This window comes from Photinus pyralis, unplaced genomic scaffold (assembly GCF_008802855.1).
Source record: "Photinus pyralis isolate 1611_PpyrPB1 unplaced genomic scaffold, Ppyr1.3 Ppyr1.4_LG8, whole genome shotgun sequence".
Taxonomy (NCBI): domain Eukaryota; kingdom Metazoa; phylum Arthropoda; class Insecta; order Coleoptera; family Lampyridae; genus Photinus; species Photinus pyralis.
The window spans coordinates 34,540,748-34,560,102 of NW_022170819.1; the positions used below are offsets into that span (position 1 = coordinate 34,540,748).

The 19,355-nt window shown below is 36.6% G+C and overlaps 3 protein-coding genes across 4 annotated transcripts; 2 read left to right on the forward strand and 1 right to left on the reverse strand.

The window, feature by feature from the left end:
- Nucleotides 1-1,065: 1,065 nt before the first annotated feature.
- Nucleotides 1,066-2,772, forward strand: LOC116179248. 2 transcript variants are annotated; one of them, XM_031498989.1, is made up of 5 exons: nt 1,066-1,153; nt 1,204-1,296; nt 1,340-1,475; nt 1,524-1,663; nt 1,711-2,772. In XM_031498989.1, the coding sequence occupies exons 1-5, from the start codon at nt 1,093-1,095 to the stop codon at nt 2,004-2,006; spliced, it is 726 nt and encodes a 241-aa protein (XP_031354849.1). In that variant the 5' UTR covers nt 1,066-1,092; the 3' UTR covers nt 2,007-2,772. The 2 variants fall into 2 exon arrangements, with proteins under 2 accessions (XP_031354849.1, XP_031354850.1); XM_031498990.1 differs by having other exon boundaries at nt 1,079-1,148.
- Nucleotides 2,773-5,679: 2,907 nt separating this feature from the next.
- LOC116178845 (farnesol dehydrogenase-like) lies at nt 5,680-6,878 on the reverse strand. Its single transcript, XM_031498474.1, has 4 exons — nt 6,621-6,878; nt 6,113-6,574; nt 5,929-6,063; nt 5,680-5,876 (listed from the first exon to the last, which is right to left on the reverse strand). Exons 1-4 carry the CDS (start codon nt 6,714-6,716, stop codon nt 5,844-5,846), a joined length of 726 nt encoding a protein of 241 aa, XP_031354334.1. The 5' UTR covers nt 6,717-6,878; the 3' UTR covers nt 5,680-5,843.
- A 4,319-nt stretch (nt 6,879-11,197) lies between these two features.
- Nucleotides 11,198-12,281, forward strand: LOC116179362 (farnesol dehydrogenase-like). The gene is made up of 3 exons (XM_031499146.1): nt 11,198-11,495; nt 11,547-12,002; nt 12,056-12,281. Exons 1-3 carry the CDS (start codon nt 11,388-11,390, stop codon nt 12,233-12,235), a joined length of 744 nt encoding a protein of 247 aa, XP_031355006.1. The 5' UTR covers nt 11,198-11,387; the 3' UTR covers nt 12,236-12,281.
- Nucleotides 12,282-19,355: the final 7,074 nt, after the last annotated feature.

A 19,355-nucleotide genomic window follows, 5' to 3' on the forward strand; every position in this document is an offset into this window, starting at 1 on the left:
AATTAAAACTGTGCACTTCTATTGTATATACGGGGTGTTATTAGATCTACATTAACCGACAACCGGTGAAAAGTACAAAGACAATTAGTTCGTGCTTTTGTTGGCTGTCAAAACCTTAAGTAATAAAGGGCACGTTTCCACACCGCGAAACATTGCCAACTATTCTAGTAAATAAATCAAATTTCAACTAATAAATTGTGACAAACTGAAGCACGGTTAGTTCTGGATAATAATGCCTGTAAACTCTTCTAAAAACATTGAAGACGAAAGTGACGAAGCATATGAAGGCGCTTCTGTCATCCCCTAAGATGTCACTTGCTGATAAAGGTTAGTTTGTGTAAAACATTGCATGCTCATGCTCCCAAAGTTTATGGTTGTGACAATTATGGATATTGGGGGAAGTTGCAGCTTGCAGATCAGAGGAATTGTTAAAAATTAACGTAGACTACATGGAAGATGGAGAATCGATGCTGGTAGTTAGAATTCCAGATACAAAAACTAAAAGTCAAGAGCTTTTACCATTGTTGAGGCGGAGAAGAACTCAGTTATTTGGCATTATATAGGAAGAGCTGGATGTACACCAAGGCCCTTTATAAATTGTACTTTTCATATTACCTGTTCTGAAAATAAAGAAAATGAATAGGTACTTTCTGAACGTTTTACAAGAAATCAAAAATGAGGGATTAAATTTTTTTTAATCCCTAGGGATTAAAATTACCTATTAATGCACAAAAATTAGGGATTAAATTCAATAAAAACGTGTCGGCATTGGAAAAAAATATTTCTGTTTAAAGTCACACGATCATGTGCTTTGTGCACCAGGACACCCTTGATAAGGGTTTTCTAAAAATTAAAACGTAGTACCTACTAGTGATTTTTGAAATAAATTTTTTAAAATTTACAATCTTTGATCCTTTGTGTGATGTGTTAGATGTTATATTTATCAAAATTTTCCCATGATTTTGAATTTTCAAGATCAACAATGTTAACAACAACATAATGAATAAAAATACCCATAGCCTTCCTCTACATAGAAATGGAGATTGAAATTATTCCACCATAGAATCGTACCCCACGCAAACCTGTTTTACGATGAAGATCCGCGTAGTGGTACTTTCCATTTTAATTTTTCTGACCTCATGTAAAAAGTTACGTGAGTACCTACCTTGTCCCTAACTCACCACTCAATTAATAATATTTTAGCATCCAATTTTAAGTTATGCGATCACTTTGGTCCCAATCTCAACGAATGCCTAACCGACGCCGTTACGAGTGCAGTGCATCAGATGAAGAACGGTTCGTGTGCAAACCGTTTCGATTTACTAAATCTTCGTTCTAGGGCTTCCTGAAATTGACGCGCCGCCTCTGGACCCTTTGCAAATTTCAAGTGCTGCCGTGGAGAAGGGGGGCCTCCACATCCACTTTTTCGACATTCACGTTTACAATATCACTGACTCACTTGTGCACCATGTCAAGTACTGAAACCCTTCATAGCACTTTGTTACATAATGGCCGTGTTTTAGCGCAACTATAACATCGAGTCGGATACACATGACGATGTTGGCGAGTGCAGAAGAAATACTCACGACTATGGACTACAATATTAAGGGAAGCTTGCTAGTATTCACTTTAAACGGTGGAGACAAGGCTGTTATCAGATTCAGTAAGTGCCCAAAATGAATCGCAATGCTAACCACGAGTTTTTGACAGAGAACGTTACGTTTGATCTAGAACTAGATGGAGACGTTGTCGAAAAAAATGGAGAGCAGCGTTTCAGGATCAATACGTTCACAGCAAAATTAGATCCAGCTCTGGTCACGTACGATATGCAAGACATCTTTCAAGGCCAAAAAGAACTGACCGACGTGTTCAATAGGGCTCTAAACGAAAATTGGCACGTGTTCTTTTACGAAACTCAGCCTGAATTTGAAGAAATTCTAAGTCAATTTCTTGTACAGTACGCGAATAACGTTTTTAAGTATGTGCCGATAGAAAAACCTAACTAATAATAGGCATCGTTCATTTTGTTATGCGGTCTCGAAAATCGAAAAGTGCATACCCAATATAGGTACCCTATTCAAAAACACGGTGCACTGTATGGTTCTCGAAAAGGATTCAATTTTAAGAACTTTTTAAGGGTAGCTTCCAAACGACACATGCGATTCCCTGTTTATTTAAGTAACATTATTGTTTTGGAACAACTCAAATGTAACACCTTGTGTGCTAGTATAAAGTATATATACTGTGAATGTAGGTAAAGTTTTATTTGAAAATAAAAATCGGTAGATTGAAAACCCTAAGCAATCTACTGTGAAAACAACGTCAGGTGGCCGTGATATAATACCGAAGATAATACCGGGTCACCCTGTATATGCGAATGCTTTAATATAATTTAAATATGCAGGATTTCATTACGAATAAGCACAGAATTGGTTTATTTCATTGGAATTTGTTACTTTATTGTCTATTTTACAATTGTTTTTAATTGCACAATTAAAATGTAAATTTTTTATTTAAATTGTAAATGTGTAAATTGGTGCATTTAATAGCTACCAGTTTGTGTACGATAAGGACGTTGTTATTACGAAAATTAATGGACGCATGTGTGTTTGGCACCTATAACAAAGGATGTGGTACGATTTCTTTTGAAGGTAATTTTGTTATGGAAGAGGGGACATAGCAAGCGTTCTGTATTGGTGTTACATTTGAAATTGGCGGAAGTAGGGGTATGATGGTATAGTGGAAGTGGCGTTTTTTTTAAATAGGAAAAATAAGGAAAAGACGGAGCTGTTCACCACAAAAGTTTAAAGTGTTATGCGTCTGTATAACCATAAGAAAGAGATTCAACACAACAGATCGGGTGATTGAATTCAGTGTAATAGCAAAGAAATGAAGTTTCCTGAAGCTGTCAACGAGTGTTTTTGTTAGTGCATACAGATCGCATTTTGACCAGATTATAGATTATTAAAAAAACTGTAAGTAATTTTAAGTTTTTTTTTATTTAGTTGTAATCGAACACTTGCGTGTGGGGTAAATGTAAATACGGGCTTGTGCCCCTCCTTATTTCAATTTTTTTCTTGATGATTTTCTGCGTAAGTGTTTTGGAATAATTTTTTTTGTCATGGCGTGTTTATTTGAATCCATTGTACGGCCCAGATAGAGTTTTCATGTTCATATTTTTCGATTTGTTCACAGTGTAAATCAAAGTTTCTTTCTAATTAATTCTTTGGGATTTACGGAAGTATTTCAAATTATCAATTCAGGTTAATATTAGGACTTGGCTTTGTAGCGAATGCTGGAGATGTAGGAGGAGAAATGAAAATAATTCCACGTTTCAGCTAGCGGGACGGGTGTTTTGTGCACCATAAACAAATAAAATAAATGAAAAGGAGAAAAGTGCAAAGTAGGGAATGCAATGCCGGGATCGCAGGCTTTAAATGTAACGGAACCCCGCAGCGTCCTTTGCTGATTTGATCTGGTAGGTAATTCAATCGGTATGGTACGGGCTTTCGGAAGCGGTATAAAAGCGGAACAAAATACAGTGTGGTAGTCGAAGGAATCATGAAGAAGGTATACGTTAGTTTGCTTTTTTTTCCGAAATTTTCTTAGGGTTTTGTTTGTATCAGTCGAAATGCATAAAAATAGGGGGTGTTCTATTAAAAAAACTCAAGTTTGATACACCACTGGAATACAGTACGCCCCTGGCGATAAAAAATATTTATATTTATATTAAATATTTTAGAAACACAGAAATACATATATTGTGTACAATTTTTCTCTAAGACTTTTTTCGGTATCTTTCATGGCAAAATTATTATGATCCAAGGGGTCTTAGATGGGCACGGTGGTATACTGGAAATGTTATTCCGGACAATGAGTAATCTCGATAGCTTTATTCGTCAACCGGAAATGATTTCTAAAGTTTCTAAAGTCTTCGGAAAAACAACGGAGGATATAGTAACCCGCTTTTAGACCATACTAGTAAACCCGGCGAATTTCGTACCTCCTATCACCAGTGCCGGCCCGTGTGGCGCAGTTCAATTAAAGCTGGACTGTGGTGCTAAGGGTCTCTGGTTCGAATCCGGGTTCGGGCATGGATATTTGTAAATGTATAGTGGGTTGGGCAGCCTTGACTGAAATCCCGCCGACTCAAAAATAAATGCAAAATAAAAATAATGTCCCACTCCAGGTTTTGGCCGATCTCGCGCAGGTTTATTAGATCAGAAACCTTCGCTCCTCCAGTCGACTGTATGGATTCTTCTAGAGCCGTAGTAGATCTCGCTTTAGCGCCAAAATATTTTATTTAGGTACATCTTTCCTACAATTTTTTGGAAATTATATTTTATACAAACGTCATGATGAAAATCCGATACAACTGAATACCGAACGATCCTCGAGATCTTCACACATACATCATTTTTACAATACCACCGACTGCGCATGCGCAAAACAAATTTTTTGATTCGGCAGACGAACAGCAATACAAAATTATAAACGACCTCAAGGATCTTTAATAATATATTATATAATACATACATAAATGTATAAAACTATCTATGTAGCTCAGTGATATAAGAGTGTTCGGCTACATAGCCGGAGGTCGGGTGTTCGAACCTGGGCTGAGGTAAGAATTTTTCGTATGTGGCAGAGATGGGAATTTTCCTCAGTGTCGAGCATTCTGCTATTAGCAATGCTCAATAAACCTTTGTTTCTATTGGATATTTTTTAATGACCTAATCATAGTGAACTAATGATAAACCCACCATATATGAATAATCTGAATTTAACGAAACTGAATAAGCTTAGAAAACTGTACAATCCAAAGAATTTGAAAAATTTTAAAAAACTAAAACATTGATAGATCTCTAAGCAACAAAATGATTTAAAAGCTGAAGGATTAGGAAATAAATAAATAGATTCTGGGGATGTCGATGAACCAACAATATAATTGAAGAATTTAAAAATCCCTTTCGGCTCGGCCGATCAGGTGAAGGTATATTTTTTAAATGTGCGCCATTTTGATCCAATATGGCGGAATTGGCCGATTTACGAGCTTGACCGAGATACGAGTATGTATGAGTTACACCAACCCTTAAAGTTTGGTCGAAATCGGTCATAACAAAATTAGAGTGTTTCTTGGAAATGACATACAGAGTGTCTTCAATTGAGTAGGATAACATGGCTATCTTTGTTATTATTATCTATACTTAAAGATTCGGTTAAATCGGCAAAGTTGTGTAGTTTTTTATGCTTATGGATATTCCGATGGCATATTTCGAAAAAATTAATCGTTTCGTAGATAATTAGAAAAAAGTGAAAATCGACATTTTTAAAAAGTTCAGTTATTTTAGTAACAAAGAGAGCTATTGAAAAAAGTTTCAAATAAAAGTTGCAAAATTCAACGGGATAAATTCAACAAGTGTAAGAAAAAATTTTTCAAAATGGCGATTTTCACCATCAACTTTCTTATTTTAAATGGGCGCTATACTGGATTTTTCCGTCACTCGATAGAGAACAATTTCAAAACCAGCGATACCAAACATTTAGTGTTTGGGAATAAACCTTGTATTTTTGCTTTGAAGTTAACAATGTATTTCTTATGGAAATAATTCCATGGCCGTGTCGATGGTGACTATGAGAGACAATAAACAAACGAATTTGGTTTCAATCATAATCAGCCATGGAATTATTACCATAAGAAATACCCTACCTACCAACAGGCACTTACAGACCACAACAATTGAAAAGAGATGCAACTAGGTTGGACCTTTTGAACCAATAAAACTACATCTTCTGCATTGCAGTTAACTTTAATTTCTATCTAAAAATCTTGGCGGCGACCGTTAAAAAATGGCCCTCAACACGATATCATGAACCTAAAATTCAAACGACTTTTACGCTTAAAAGTACTTAAAATCGGTTAAATACCTGGACGTGTGGCGGTGTCGAAATGATGTAAGAAATCGCATCTGCAACATCCTTCCCCTTCAACATCGGTATGTTTGCCAGTACTTCGCGAGGCAGCGGATTTCCCTCCGATTCGGTAAGCCCAGGGCTAACGCTCTACTGAAAAAATGGCGATTTTTCTGTGGAAACTATTCGAAAACCCTACCGAAATTTTTATCCGGCTTCCACCTGCCACCAGTTCCTGCCTTAAAGCCTCTGTTAGGGCAGTTACACCAAACTTGCTGGCTGCGTAAACGTGGGCTGCTACCGGTACTGGAACCGTGTGACCGCTGGTACTGTTGATATGCACTATGTGACCATCGACTTTGTTAGCCTTCATACATCTCACTGCTTCCCTGGTCATCATGCATAGTCCCACAACGTTGAGATCGAGCATACTCTTCCAATCGGTCGTGTTTCCGTCACACAGACTTGTAGGCCTCAACACTCCCGCATTATTCACCAGAACATGGACGGGACCCAAATTCTCCCCAATCCATTTATAAGCGTTTAGTACATCCTCCTCCTTGGCAACGTCGGCTGTTAAATGGTAGTACCTTCCCTTTCTTCCTTCGAGAGTCCGAGCCAATTCCTCTCCTAGTTCTTTACGCCTGGCAAGTCCTACAACCTGAAAATCCTAATGAAGTCATTGTTTGCCGTAAGAGAGTACCTACTGTCAACCCAACATCCACCAATTGTTCGGCAATTACGGATCCAATCCCCGAAGTGGTGCCGGTCACGATAGCCACCTTACCTTCCCATCTGTTCATGTTGTTAAACTGATATACGGGACCATGTGCACGTTGGAGGAGATTATATATCAGAGATTAGAACAAACACATATTTGATAACGGATATCAATGATCGTTGTACTTTGCGCTGAATTAAAGTTATTCACTTTATAGGTTGACCCATGAAAGCGTTTCTAGTAACTACATAGCTGTCGCTACTCTCAGACGTTGGGATACAATATAATTGTGCTATTACAATGTTTCTTATGACATTTTCTGCAACTCACAACTGTCACGTGACACGCGCAATATGCCTTGTGCATAAAAGTAACCACAGAGGTAAAGTTTCCCTCAAGGTTTTGATTGCGCAGTCCAATCCCTGAGATTTTCTTCACCGTATCTGCTGTAAACCTTGAGGCTGCCGATTGACTGTACTAGACTCCTAAAAAAACACCCTGTAGATTCTCATTATTATTAATATGACCAGTGATGTAAGCCTTTCAGCGTAATTTCAAAATTTAACGAAATATCTCAAAAACTGCACCCTGTAAATCGGTAACGAATCGTTTGCAGACCTATTCGTTTATATAACTGTCACATCATATTTAGGAATAGCCTGTATACGAGTCAGGAATTGACGTATGCCTAATATCAGTCCGTGTGTGGTGCACCCTTATTTAAAGGACATGCTGAAGATCTCGATTGAACAGCTTTGTCTTGACGAAAAACTGTACGTCTGTGGCTACCTTTAATGACAACACGCTGTACTCATGCTGTAGTATGTTGGTAGCTTCCGCTATCTCTCGGTAACTTTAGAGCATAATCCATGTAAGGGAATGTCGGCGAGTTGTTAGTGCGTTAGAAATTGAATTATAAATTGGTGATCTTTATTTGTAATTAGAAAATTAAGTTAATAATTGCGTAATTCAAGACCGCCTCGGGTTCTTACGAAAACCTCTTTTCAGTTAGGATAGGATAAAGGGGTTATATTTTCACGTCTCAAAAACGACATGATGAATTCAATTCACTGTCAATGTTTACAAACCGCTCACAACAATACACGCCATTTGCAAATTACATCAGCGGCTCTAGGGTTAATCTGAATCGCGAATATAAAATTTAAAAAATCTGCATCTGCGGGGAATTGAACCCAGGCTATCTAATGCTGACTCTAGAATTCTCTAGATGCTTTTCGTTTGCTACATATATTAGCAAATTGAATTAATAAGCGGAACGTGTCTACTCTACCTAAAAATACCGGTCCTTTGTCCTTTACCGGTACCGGTGTCGGTTCCGGTTATCATAACTTCTTAAATAACGGTTCTGGGTCCAAGTGAAGGGTCTATAAATGCAATCGGTTGCGGTACCGGTTCCAACCCCCGGTTGAAAGCACAACGGTTTGACCTGAAGTACGGTAATGAAAAATCGTAAAATATTATAAAACAATGAAATTGTGAATTATTTGTTTAATAATGACCGTTATTATTATTCAGATTGTGAAAGATCGAAATAAATTACATTGCAAGAATAAACTATGAAAATGGTAGTTCACAGAGTAAAAACAGGAATAGACTGAGGAAAAAAAGGCCTGCCAAGAAAAAAAACCAGTCGACAAATTAATATTCAATTGTGTAGTTTGTAATAACGCATAACATATAATTATAACGACAATATAAAGAATAGCATAAAAGCTTCGAGCGAGGTGAAAAAACCGACTTTGGAAAAGTTTGACACAAAGCCAATATTCAGTTATCACATGTCAAGGGTTACAAGAATCGATTAGCAATTGGGTTTGGGTATCAGCAAGGTGGCTCTTTTCTAAGGACTTTCTAAGAACATAAAAACAAAAATATACCTGCACTTTTACCTGCAACGCACATGTGATTTCAAAACGAGGAGGTATACTACATATTCAAGTCAAGTGCAAATATTCAACAATCTTGACATTTGATTAATAAATCCAAATTGGTCACAGTCAAAGTTAAACACAAGGATCTGTAAGACAAATTCAAATTTACGATAAAATATGTGGTAATCAGTGAATTGCAACTCATATATCACACATAGTTTCTAAGCCGAAGAGTTTTTTTATTACCAGAATCTCGTCCTCGAGATAGGTAGTAAATTATGGACCCTCGTTCGGGTTTTCCAAGTCTATAGTTGAGAATCGAGGGCAGTCCCAGCATTGAGTGCCGTAACTAATTCGGTTACAATTCTTATCACTTTTGTGATCCGTCTCTTCATGGCGAAAATGTTAGTTTAGAAACAACAAGTCAGTACACATACACACAAAGAATAATCAAAAATACATGTAACAAAAGGTTAACGGTATCAAACACATGAATTTGCATTGAGGTTAAATCAAGTCGTCCTCAAAATCAAGGATTAAAACTCACAAAAAATATGAAATTTTGCATACAACGGCAAAACACAAATACATTATAAATAAATTCAAAGATTACTACCTACCTCCATTAAATAACACATAAAAACAACAAACATTTACGGAACGATGCTTTCGTGATCGCCATTAAAAAAAAGATGCAACTTACCCCTCCTAATAATTGAGTGGTTGTCAGCTCTCAAAAATGTGATCCTCAACCATAAAAACCCTGTACTGTAAATTCAAGGTGACATGTACTATAGACAGTTGTGGCCTTAGAGAAGGAACTCGGGGAAGGAATCGTTCACTCAATGATTAACATTTGAACTTTTTTTAAGGGGAAGGGGCACCTAAGTAAATGACGCATGCTTTATGGCCAAGTGAACGTTCACTTGGGCATAAGACTCTGTAAGCGCTCGTGACACAAAGGCGGGAAAACCTAATTTTTAGGTTAAAATTAAAATGACTACGTGGTCACTCTCATGAGATGGAATGTTTGGATGGAGTCATGGAGTTAGCTCCTTTTCTCTCTTTTTTGTAATAAAAAAACTACGATGTCAATACTTTTTCTGGTCCACCAATAAAGATAAAAGAATGCTTTAGAGCAAAATGGGTGATCATAACCCATAAACGAACGCACCTCACAAAGTTGCTTGTGTGGGTGCGTGCTCGTAAGTGACACGATGGGCGCTGTCAGCGGACAACAGCGACAAATCAGAAGTAAGCGTATAAGAAACTCCCGCTGACTAAATAGTGCACAGCCAGCACAGCTGCTGATAAAAAGCTGATTCTTAGCGTAGCCGTTCAGCGAATTTACTGTGTGAACCCCCGCCTCATGTGGCGCAGTTGAGTTGAACCTCGGCTACGGTACTAAGGGTCCCTGGTTCGAATCCAGGTTCGGGCATGGGTATTTATAGTGGGTTGGTAGAGCAGCCTTGGCTGAAACTAGGATTGCCAACTGTCCCGCTTTTTATACGAAGAGTTCCGCGTCTTGCTTAAATGTTTGGCGGGACGTCGAACAAAAGCGTCGCGTCGCCGGCAACCGCCGCTTGAAAGATATTTTTATTGTTTTCCAATTTTTGGCATCAATGCCTCCTTCCAATGCTGCAACGGAAAGGATTTTTTCTCTATCTGAAAATGCTTGGACAGAAAATAGAAATAGACTCACAGTAGACAGTAGACTTCCATGTTCAGAATTTTTTGACTATTGCCTGAAGAACAAAGCTTTATTACATGCTGCTAAAACTAAAAACAAATACAGCTTTAAGTAAAAAAAATAACTACTTACCTAAAGTTCCTTCTTATGTGGAAAAATGAAGTGAATTGGGACTCAAGTTTTTATTATTTTAAGTGTAAAATTCAGCTAGTAGAGTTTTCCGAAGAGATCCGAGTTTGAAACTTTGTCGATGAAGGACTCCATAAATGTTTGAGTGATTGTTTTTGTTTTTTATTTATTTTTTTTATTTTTATTTTTTTTTGTTTTTTTATTTTATTTTATTATTTTATAAAAAATAATAAAAACTGTGAGTGTCAATTCACTTCATTGTTCCAATAAGCAATATTTATGGAGTCCTTCATCAATAAAGTTCCTTCTTATGTCTTTAATGCGTATAAGTAAGTACCTACACATTTTGTAATTTTCGAGTTGTTGTTAAAGTAAAGAAATAGAAAAAAGTTTTACTTTATGTTTTTTTACTTCAAATAGCATATTTATATTATTTTTACCAGATTTTTTTGTTTTGTATCGGAAGAAAATATATTGTTTATTTTTAAAATTTGTTTCACTTACGTTTTCTCCAAACGGAATTCAGCGTCCCGCTTTTTTGTCCAAAATCCCGCTCTTTTTAGTCTGCCAACCCGACAGTTCTCATACTTAAAACAGTTGGCGAACCTAGCTGAAACCCCGCCCCATTGATTATGTAATAATCAATGCCCGCCCGCTCAAAAATAATATTAAAAATTAGCCGCTGCTGTCCGCTGATTGCGCCCAATTTTCTCGCTTGCATATTATGTCAACTGATGTCAATCCTCCTAGATGGTACGTCAACCATACGTACAAGAAAGTAATGGTTGTAGTCGTCGAGTAGGAACACAATTAATATTTTATTATTATTTTGTTATAGCTGGTACACAGCTCACTTACTATCGTAAGCTGTGGCTGGTATTTGTGTAATAAGAATAGCATCACACAGATTACAATATGCACTATGGCCTTGGTGGTTGACGACACCTTATCAATTAGTAGGGTCATACTGTTATCGTCTCGAACGTATTTTTAGAACACTTCTAGTTGTTAGTTGTTACCCCACAAGGAACATTCCTCAAAAATGGTGCTCTCAATGGAACGTTGGGTTGGAAAAGTTGCCGTAGTAACGGGGGCGAGTGCCGGAATCGGCGCGGCGATTGTAAAAGAGCTGGCCGAAAAAGGAGTGAAGGTAAATGGCATAAATTAAGATACAATCACGAGCAACTTTTTCTGATTACAGGTGGTCGGCTTGGCGAGGCGCAAGGAAAAGATCGACGAAATTGCGAAGTCTGTAAAAACTGGCAAGATTTATGCGGTTAAAGCCGACATCAGTAAGGAAGAGGATATTTTAAGCAGCTTCGAATGGATCAAGAAAAACGTGGGCCCGATCAGCATACTCATTAATAATGCCGGGATTAAACGTAACACCAACCTCACCGATGGTAACACCGAGCAGTGGAGGGAAACCTTCGACACGAACGTCTTGGGATTGTGCATCGCCACACGGGAGGCTGTTAAGGATATGAGAGCTAACAAGATCGATGGCCATATTATTCATATAAACAGCTTGGCAGGTCACCGAGTATCCACCAGAGTTGTTACCAACGTCTACCCGGCCACCAAGTTCGCGGTAACAGCCCTCACTGAGACCCTAAGACAGGAATTAAATTCTATCGGAAGTAAAATTAAAATTTCTGTATGTGTACTAAATGTAACGGTCAAGTAACTAACCCAAAAACATTATTTTAGAGTATAAGTCCGGGAGCTGTTCGAACTGACTTCAGAACGGCATCTAATCTTGTTGAAGATGAGAAGGTATTAAGCAAGTCGCCTTATTTGGAACCAAAGGATGTAGCTGATGCAGTTGTTTATGTTCTATCTACTCCTCCACATGTTCAAATTCATGACCTACTAATGCACCCAGTGTAAATTGAGTTGTTTTGGTTACTTTCAAATTAAATTGTGGTTGCAGTGCTTTGTTATTTTTTTTTTGTTGATTTTGCGGTTTGCGTTTGGAACACAACACTATTATGAAGGCAATTATTCATAATTAAGATTAACAGTATAGGTACGACCTCTGGTGGCAGCACATTATAATTAGTATTGGTGGGATAAGGCTGCCATTTTGTTTATTTACAATGACCCGATGTACAATATTGTAGTTTTTACGTCTGTACGAGTACATATATCTTCATGTGCAATAATTGTAATTACACTTCAAAGAGCAAGGATAATTTGAAACGTCACAATTACACTACCTTAAAGAATTTTACATTTAAATGTGGTCAGTGTAATTACACAACCAACAATAATGATAAGTTTAAGTATCATCGTCTAAGTTAAGTTCGTACACCGGATCCGGATCAATAGGTCAAACCATTGCGTAACTAGTCATAGGCAATACATTTTGTGATATCTTGCACACCAAAAGCAATAAAAGGTCACTTGTCAAAATATGTCGACTGATAAAGACGATATAGGCGATGCTTGTGACCTTATTTATTGTTATACCTACAACATACCATCAAGCAGGAGTTGTGCGCGTTTACAAGATCTTTCCGACGACACCAGTTTGTAAATAGGTAATCGGGCCAAAAACCGTAGTAGTAGTAGATAGATAGGAAAAAAAGTGAAAAATCACCACTTTATTAAACTACGCTCGGTGATGGCACCCAGATGTCGCCGACCCGATATAATATAATTATGTAGTTTGTTAAATTAAATTTGCAGCTTTCATTATTTCCCCCACCTATCTTGTACTTCTATACCTAACTAGCGTTTTCCATTGGGAAACCTAGAGCACTCTGAAAGCGAATGATGCATTCCATTGGCAATCTATAGCAGTCAGAATCGCTCTGCGTACCATGCGCTTGTTCTGTTTTCGCTGCTACAGTCAACCTACAATGTACTAATAAAGTACTGCTCTTTTTGTTATCACGCTGCCTTTATTCACAACCCCAAATGTAACATAGTTGCGTCCCTAAAGTTGTTGATTATACACGAGTCCGATATATACCGTAAAACGGCGTGACTTGAAAAAATTTGGTAGATTTTTCTGTGTAGAAAAATTAACCAACGGCATTACAATCAAATAGGTGTGTGGTAAATGTGCGTGCCCATCTTTTTTTATCAAACCTGCTACTACACCTTTTCCACTTTTATTCGAGAAACTATCAAGTTAATTTGAGAAAGTATCAATTGTATTTGAGAATAGTAAAATGTATTTGAGAAAACAACAAATGTAGTTCAGAATAGTGATTTGTATTTGAGAAGGCATCAAATGAATTTGAGAGTAGTAAATTGTATTCAAGAAATGGTAAAATTAAGCATTTGAGAATCAATAACAAAATCACATGTACAACATAGCCTGATGCTGCTGCTGCTGCTGTTGCGGGACTACATACAGTAGCGGAATTATAAAATTTGATTCTTAATTATAATTCATTAGGAATAATATTACATTCTAAAATACAATAAAATTAAATGATACTTTCTCAAATACAATTGACTATTCTCAAATACATTTGATGTTTTCTCAAATCCAACTGACTATTCTCATCTACTTTGACGTTTTCTCAAATACAAGTAACGATTCTCAAATACAATTTACAACTTCTCGAATAAAAGTGGAAAAGGTGTAGATTCTATTTTCAGGATAAAAATAAAAAATATATTCTATTAACGAATTGGCAAAACAAAATAAATATAAATTCTTGTAAAATAAATAAGTACCTAACAAAAACTAGAATGAATTCTAATAAGTTACAAAATTTATGTGGTTCAGTTCATTTCTGGGAATTTATATTCCCCCCTCCTCAATGTCAAAACCTCACGGAAACATTGCTCAATCTTATCGCTGTTAACCAATGAGATGTCTTGAGCAATTGTAAAAATGAAACTGTTTTTTATTTTGCTGATTTCTATAAGGAACGTGCACATGCAGGATGTACCCCCTTCTTCCACTGACAGAACCTTGCCAACATATTTTTTTAAGGTTCCTTTTGCGGAATGTGTTTTACCACCCCTTCAGTAGGCCGCGACTGCAATCTGTAATTGCACCTTACTGTAGTTTTGATAGGGGCGTACACCCGGCTTTCGCTCATATTTTCGCGGCATTTTTCATTTAACATCACGGAAATTCAGTAAAAATAAATTCTACTGGTAAATGGAATTTTGTGAGGAATAATTTGAGGATATTTTATAATAATGAATAATTTGGACTTTACAAAAAAAATGTACGTAGCTCTCAGTTGTGTATAGTAATCTCGTGACAGATGAATGTATACGACTTATAAAAAACGTACGTTTTTTGCGTTTTTTACCTTGTTTTGATGATTTCTTTTAAATTGGAAGTTGGTGTTTCTGGAAACCGTGTATATTGGTAGGTATGCACAGAATCAGTAGGAACTCAATCAATATTTTTAGTTGCCACTAGATGGGGCGATTTTTTAACTAAAGCTCTGCAGAAATTTTCAAGTCACCCCTTCATTTCAAGTCACACTCACACCGTTTTACAAAATTTGCAAAAATGTGCATACACTCTAAATACCTATAAATATGTACCTACACTTTCTCAAAAAACTTAAATAACAGCTTACTCTGTTATGAGTGACATTATAATATGTGATTTGAATTTGTTTTATGGTAATTATTTCCAAAGCATAATATGGTTCTTTTTAGATAAAATAAAGTTAAACAATGTAGTCAAAATACTATTAACATTGCCAAAAGATACAGGTTGCCATTTAACACTTTTTCCGATGACATCATCATTCTGAAACTATGACGTTAGAAAAAAATTGAAATCCGCCCGTCCGTTCAGCTTTTATTAAGAACTTTTTTTGATATGACCAACAGTAACGGCTGCAGCATCAATGTTCCTTACTTTTTATTCACCCTGTATAACAATATGTGCAGGGTCACAATTAAAGATGGAAAATTCCGATTACTTCCGAAGGAGAAATTTTTCATTTTCCAGGAAATTTGTCCGATAGGTATTCTCGCACGATTAGGGCGTTATGCGCGGGTGCCCATTCTGTTGAAATCAACAGTTTTCCACTTTTGTTTTGTTTTATCTACCCTACATCATTGTATTCGTAATAAAAAAATGCTACTCAATACAGCATGGACTTTTTTACGGACCATACATATATAAACGAAACGAAACATTACGAAAATACCTCAACGGTGTCTTATAGAGCTCAAGTTGAGGCAATGAGAAAGTATTTTTCTGTATCTGTTCAAGTAAAATCAGAAAAAAAGAAAACCGACTTCGGAAAATTTCGGGTTTTCTGGAATATCTTCGGAAGTAATCGGAATTTTCAGGTTTTCTTTAAAGCATGAGATAATAACTTATTAACTGCGAAACTATTATCTAATTTATTTGACCATGGTTGTATCGATTTCGGAGATCCCCATGATAGACATCCTTATCTTTGACACAGTATATGTATGTACACTAAGAAGATACCTCAGGTCTGTATACATTATAAAGTGATGTTTTGTTGTGCTTGTCAAATGTCAATACAAGAAAAAGCGCACTTGTGTCTTGTGTATTTTGTTTTTATGAACTTCTTTAATTGCATTTGATTTGATTATCTGATTTTTATCATACAATTTGAGATGATTTATTTATGTGTATTTTGTTTTGCCGGGGGTTTTTGTCCCGTAGAATGTTTCCCTGGTATAGTCTTGTGGTGTGCGTAATATATTTATTTGTTCTTGTCATTTCTTATGCACAAAAGTTCTGTCTTTTATTTAATTGCCTTCCCGATTATGTCTCACGTCCCAACACGTACAAGAACCGATTACACAACATAGGAGTTCATTCGTACCACCCAGGGTTTTCTGAAATATCTTCGGAAGTAATCGGAATTTTCTGGTTTTCTTTAAAGCATGCGATAGTAACTTATTAACTGCGCATCTATTATCTAATTTATTTGACCATCGTTGTATCGATTTCGGAGATCCCCATGATAGACATCTTTATCTTTGACACAGTATATGTGTACACTAAGAAGATACCTACCTAAGGTCTGTATACATTACAAAGTGATGTTTTGTTGTGCTTGTCAAATGTCAATACAAGAAAAAGCGCACTTCTTGCTTCTTCAAAGTTACACTCCAAAACTCGTCCAATAAATAACTAACTCATTTAATTAAGATCTAGACACGATTGCGAACCAAATTATTATTTCGATTCGACTGTCAGAGTATCGATTGGTAAACAAATTACTTGCAATTTTCCAATTACACAAATTATAATGTATATATCTCTAATGATAAAAAACGGCTACTACCGCAAATTACGTTCCGTTCGTTTTGCATAGGGAAAACGTGAACGCTAAGTCGAAGAGAAAAAAAAAAGTTAAATGGCCACGAGAAGCATAAATCCATGCATGTCGCATCGCGAAACTATTATATTCAGACACAATCACGACTTACGTTTATGTTAGAAGGTAATTATATACTTTAGCGAAATAAAAGGCTTAAAACATGCGCATAAATCGTGCGAATGTGTTTGCAAAATACAAGTTTATATCTGCATAGCAATCTAAGTGGAACGAGTTTTCGAATAATCGCACATCTTTGTTCGGTATTTGGCGATCTTCACTACTTAACAATTTGTTCTGTAAATGTAATCTCATTTAAAGATCTTTAACGTCACGTTTCATTTATCAGTTCTTCATTAACATAGAAACCGATGACCTTATTTTTGTACCTACCCCTTTATTACTCCACAGTAAGAAGCTGCCGAAGATGAAGACCCAAAAACAAACTGGCAATCTAAAATGACCTCCGGCAAAATCAATATTTTTTAGAGAATATGGGGCTCACTCGAATACGGAGAAAATCGAATGTGAAACTGTTGTGGGACCATTCTGAGCAAACTGTTTTACCGTATGAAAATGTTGACTTAAGAGAGTTGTCGTTACTCACGCCGGCTGTTAGGTTTGTGTTTTTATCTGATTGCAAAATATTGACAGCGAGCGCCCTTCTGAATTCAGACGGCCGTTTTGTGATTGAATAACATTGCCACCGATTGAAGTTTATTAAAGAAACCACAACGAGAAAGTTTAAATTGGAGGATTAGTAGTGGTACGGACGGACAGACAGGCGAAGTGCGAACACCGTCCATTTTTCTTTTGGAAAATGCGTTAAAAATAAACAGGTACACAACATTTTTTTTTAATAGCCCGTCTCCTACACGATTATGCAAGTGCATTTTCAAGAACGCATTCTCAAGTAGGATTTTTAAACACACGATCGGTGTCATGGTATGTACATAAATTGAGTTGCCAAACAGAACCTGAAAAAGAACTCGCATATTATAATTTTAAAACCACTTGGCCGAATGATTTTCTTGCACCTGCAAAGTAAGTGGAAGTGAATCGTCAACAATGCAGATGCAAATGACAGGTCGATTTACAATCCACTACCTTTTGATTTAACGATGGGAATCTTACCAGTCTCCATTGTTCTCGGAAACTTTTGTTTTTATTTTTTGAACGAGACAAAAGCAGGACGCTTCTTATTCATATACTTAATTGTTGCATTGTTCGAGATATCAATTATGGAAATGACGCTTTTTAACTCTTTATATGGCGATGTACACCAGTTACTTGCGTTACTCATCGTCTTCGAATGGGAGATCATCACCGTTTTACTACAAAGAATACTTTTAATGAATGCACAATACAGACAACGAAGTTACCGCGTCTGTTTTCGGCCAGACAGTGTCTGGTGCATACAACAGAATCTTTCATTGAAATTGGCAAATGAAATCATTAACAGAATGCAACCTTAGGGTAGGACACGTCCATTTTGGTAGCATTCGTGACTGTTACGTCAGTCAACTTCGACTTTGATCTACCTCCCTTGGTCGTATAATAAGTATCCTTCGTGCTTAGATCTGGTGGTGGTACATCTTTGTGCAACAACGAATCCGGATGTTCTGGCAAGAGGGCCATTGTGGGTGGGTGGTACGACCAACACGGCCTCAAGTGGCTTATGTTTGTATGTAGCTCAATTCTGTTTTATGCAAGTACTTTTCACGGGTCGATTTCTTTAGGAATATTAAAATTACTTCGAACAAAATTCTTTATGCAAATTCCTAAAAATAACCGACCACTACTTAATACAAATCAAAGAATGTAAATTAACTTACAGTTATTGCCGTGGGGAATACTCTCTTCTGATAAGAAATTGATCTTATCTCTCCTTGGAAAATGCCGCCTTTTTTAGAAATATGAAATTGTTTATTCGTCGATACACTTGACTTTTTTTTAAACACCACCCTGTTAACGTTATTTTCGTGATGACTACCTACTAAGTTTGGCAGAAAAAAGTTCGCTAATTGCCAATCCAAGCAGACCGGCGTCAATTTCGCGAAAGTAATACTGGAGATCGTGCAAAGGAATAAAATGTCAATGCTCCGCTGTGTTGATATTAATTTTTCCCAATTTACTTTAATTTAACTAGATTTTGTTGCGGATATATAAACCATTAATTGTTTTTAAATTTCCTTCCACATGCTCGGTTGTATACAAAATTTTATTTATGAAAAAATTTGCGACATTGGTCGTGTGGAACATAATTTTTGAAATTAAAACAGCCCAAAACGGTGGTGGTTCCTGATCAATTTTCTTTGAAACGGTTTCTAATGGGATTTTCAGGATCAAGATTCCTGAACAGATGTTTAGGAAAATTATTAGAAGGATATAACGAGGTAGTCGCTGTAGAAGTAGAAAAGTTCGTTTATAGTTTGTTTTTTGGGGTAAAAATAAGGAGCATTTGTTCAGAATTGATTTGTGAACTAATTATAAGAACTCAAAAATTACAAACGATAGGTACTTACCGGCGAACAGCTAAAAAAACAGCTCAAAATAATAAAACATTGAGCAATTTTGTGGGCTCATACTTGTCTTGTCCGCTTCAGAGACGTTACAAATATACCGCTTTATAGCGAACATGGACAAAAGTACGTTTGGAAATATAAAGTGATACCGTGTACACATGGTTTCGAAGAAACGTTCAAAGGGTAAACACG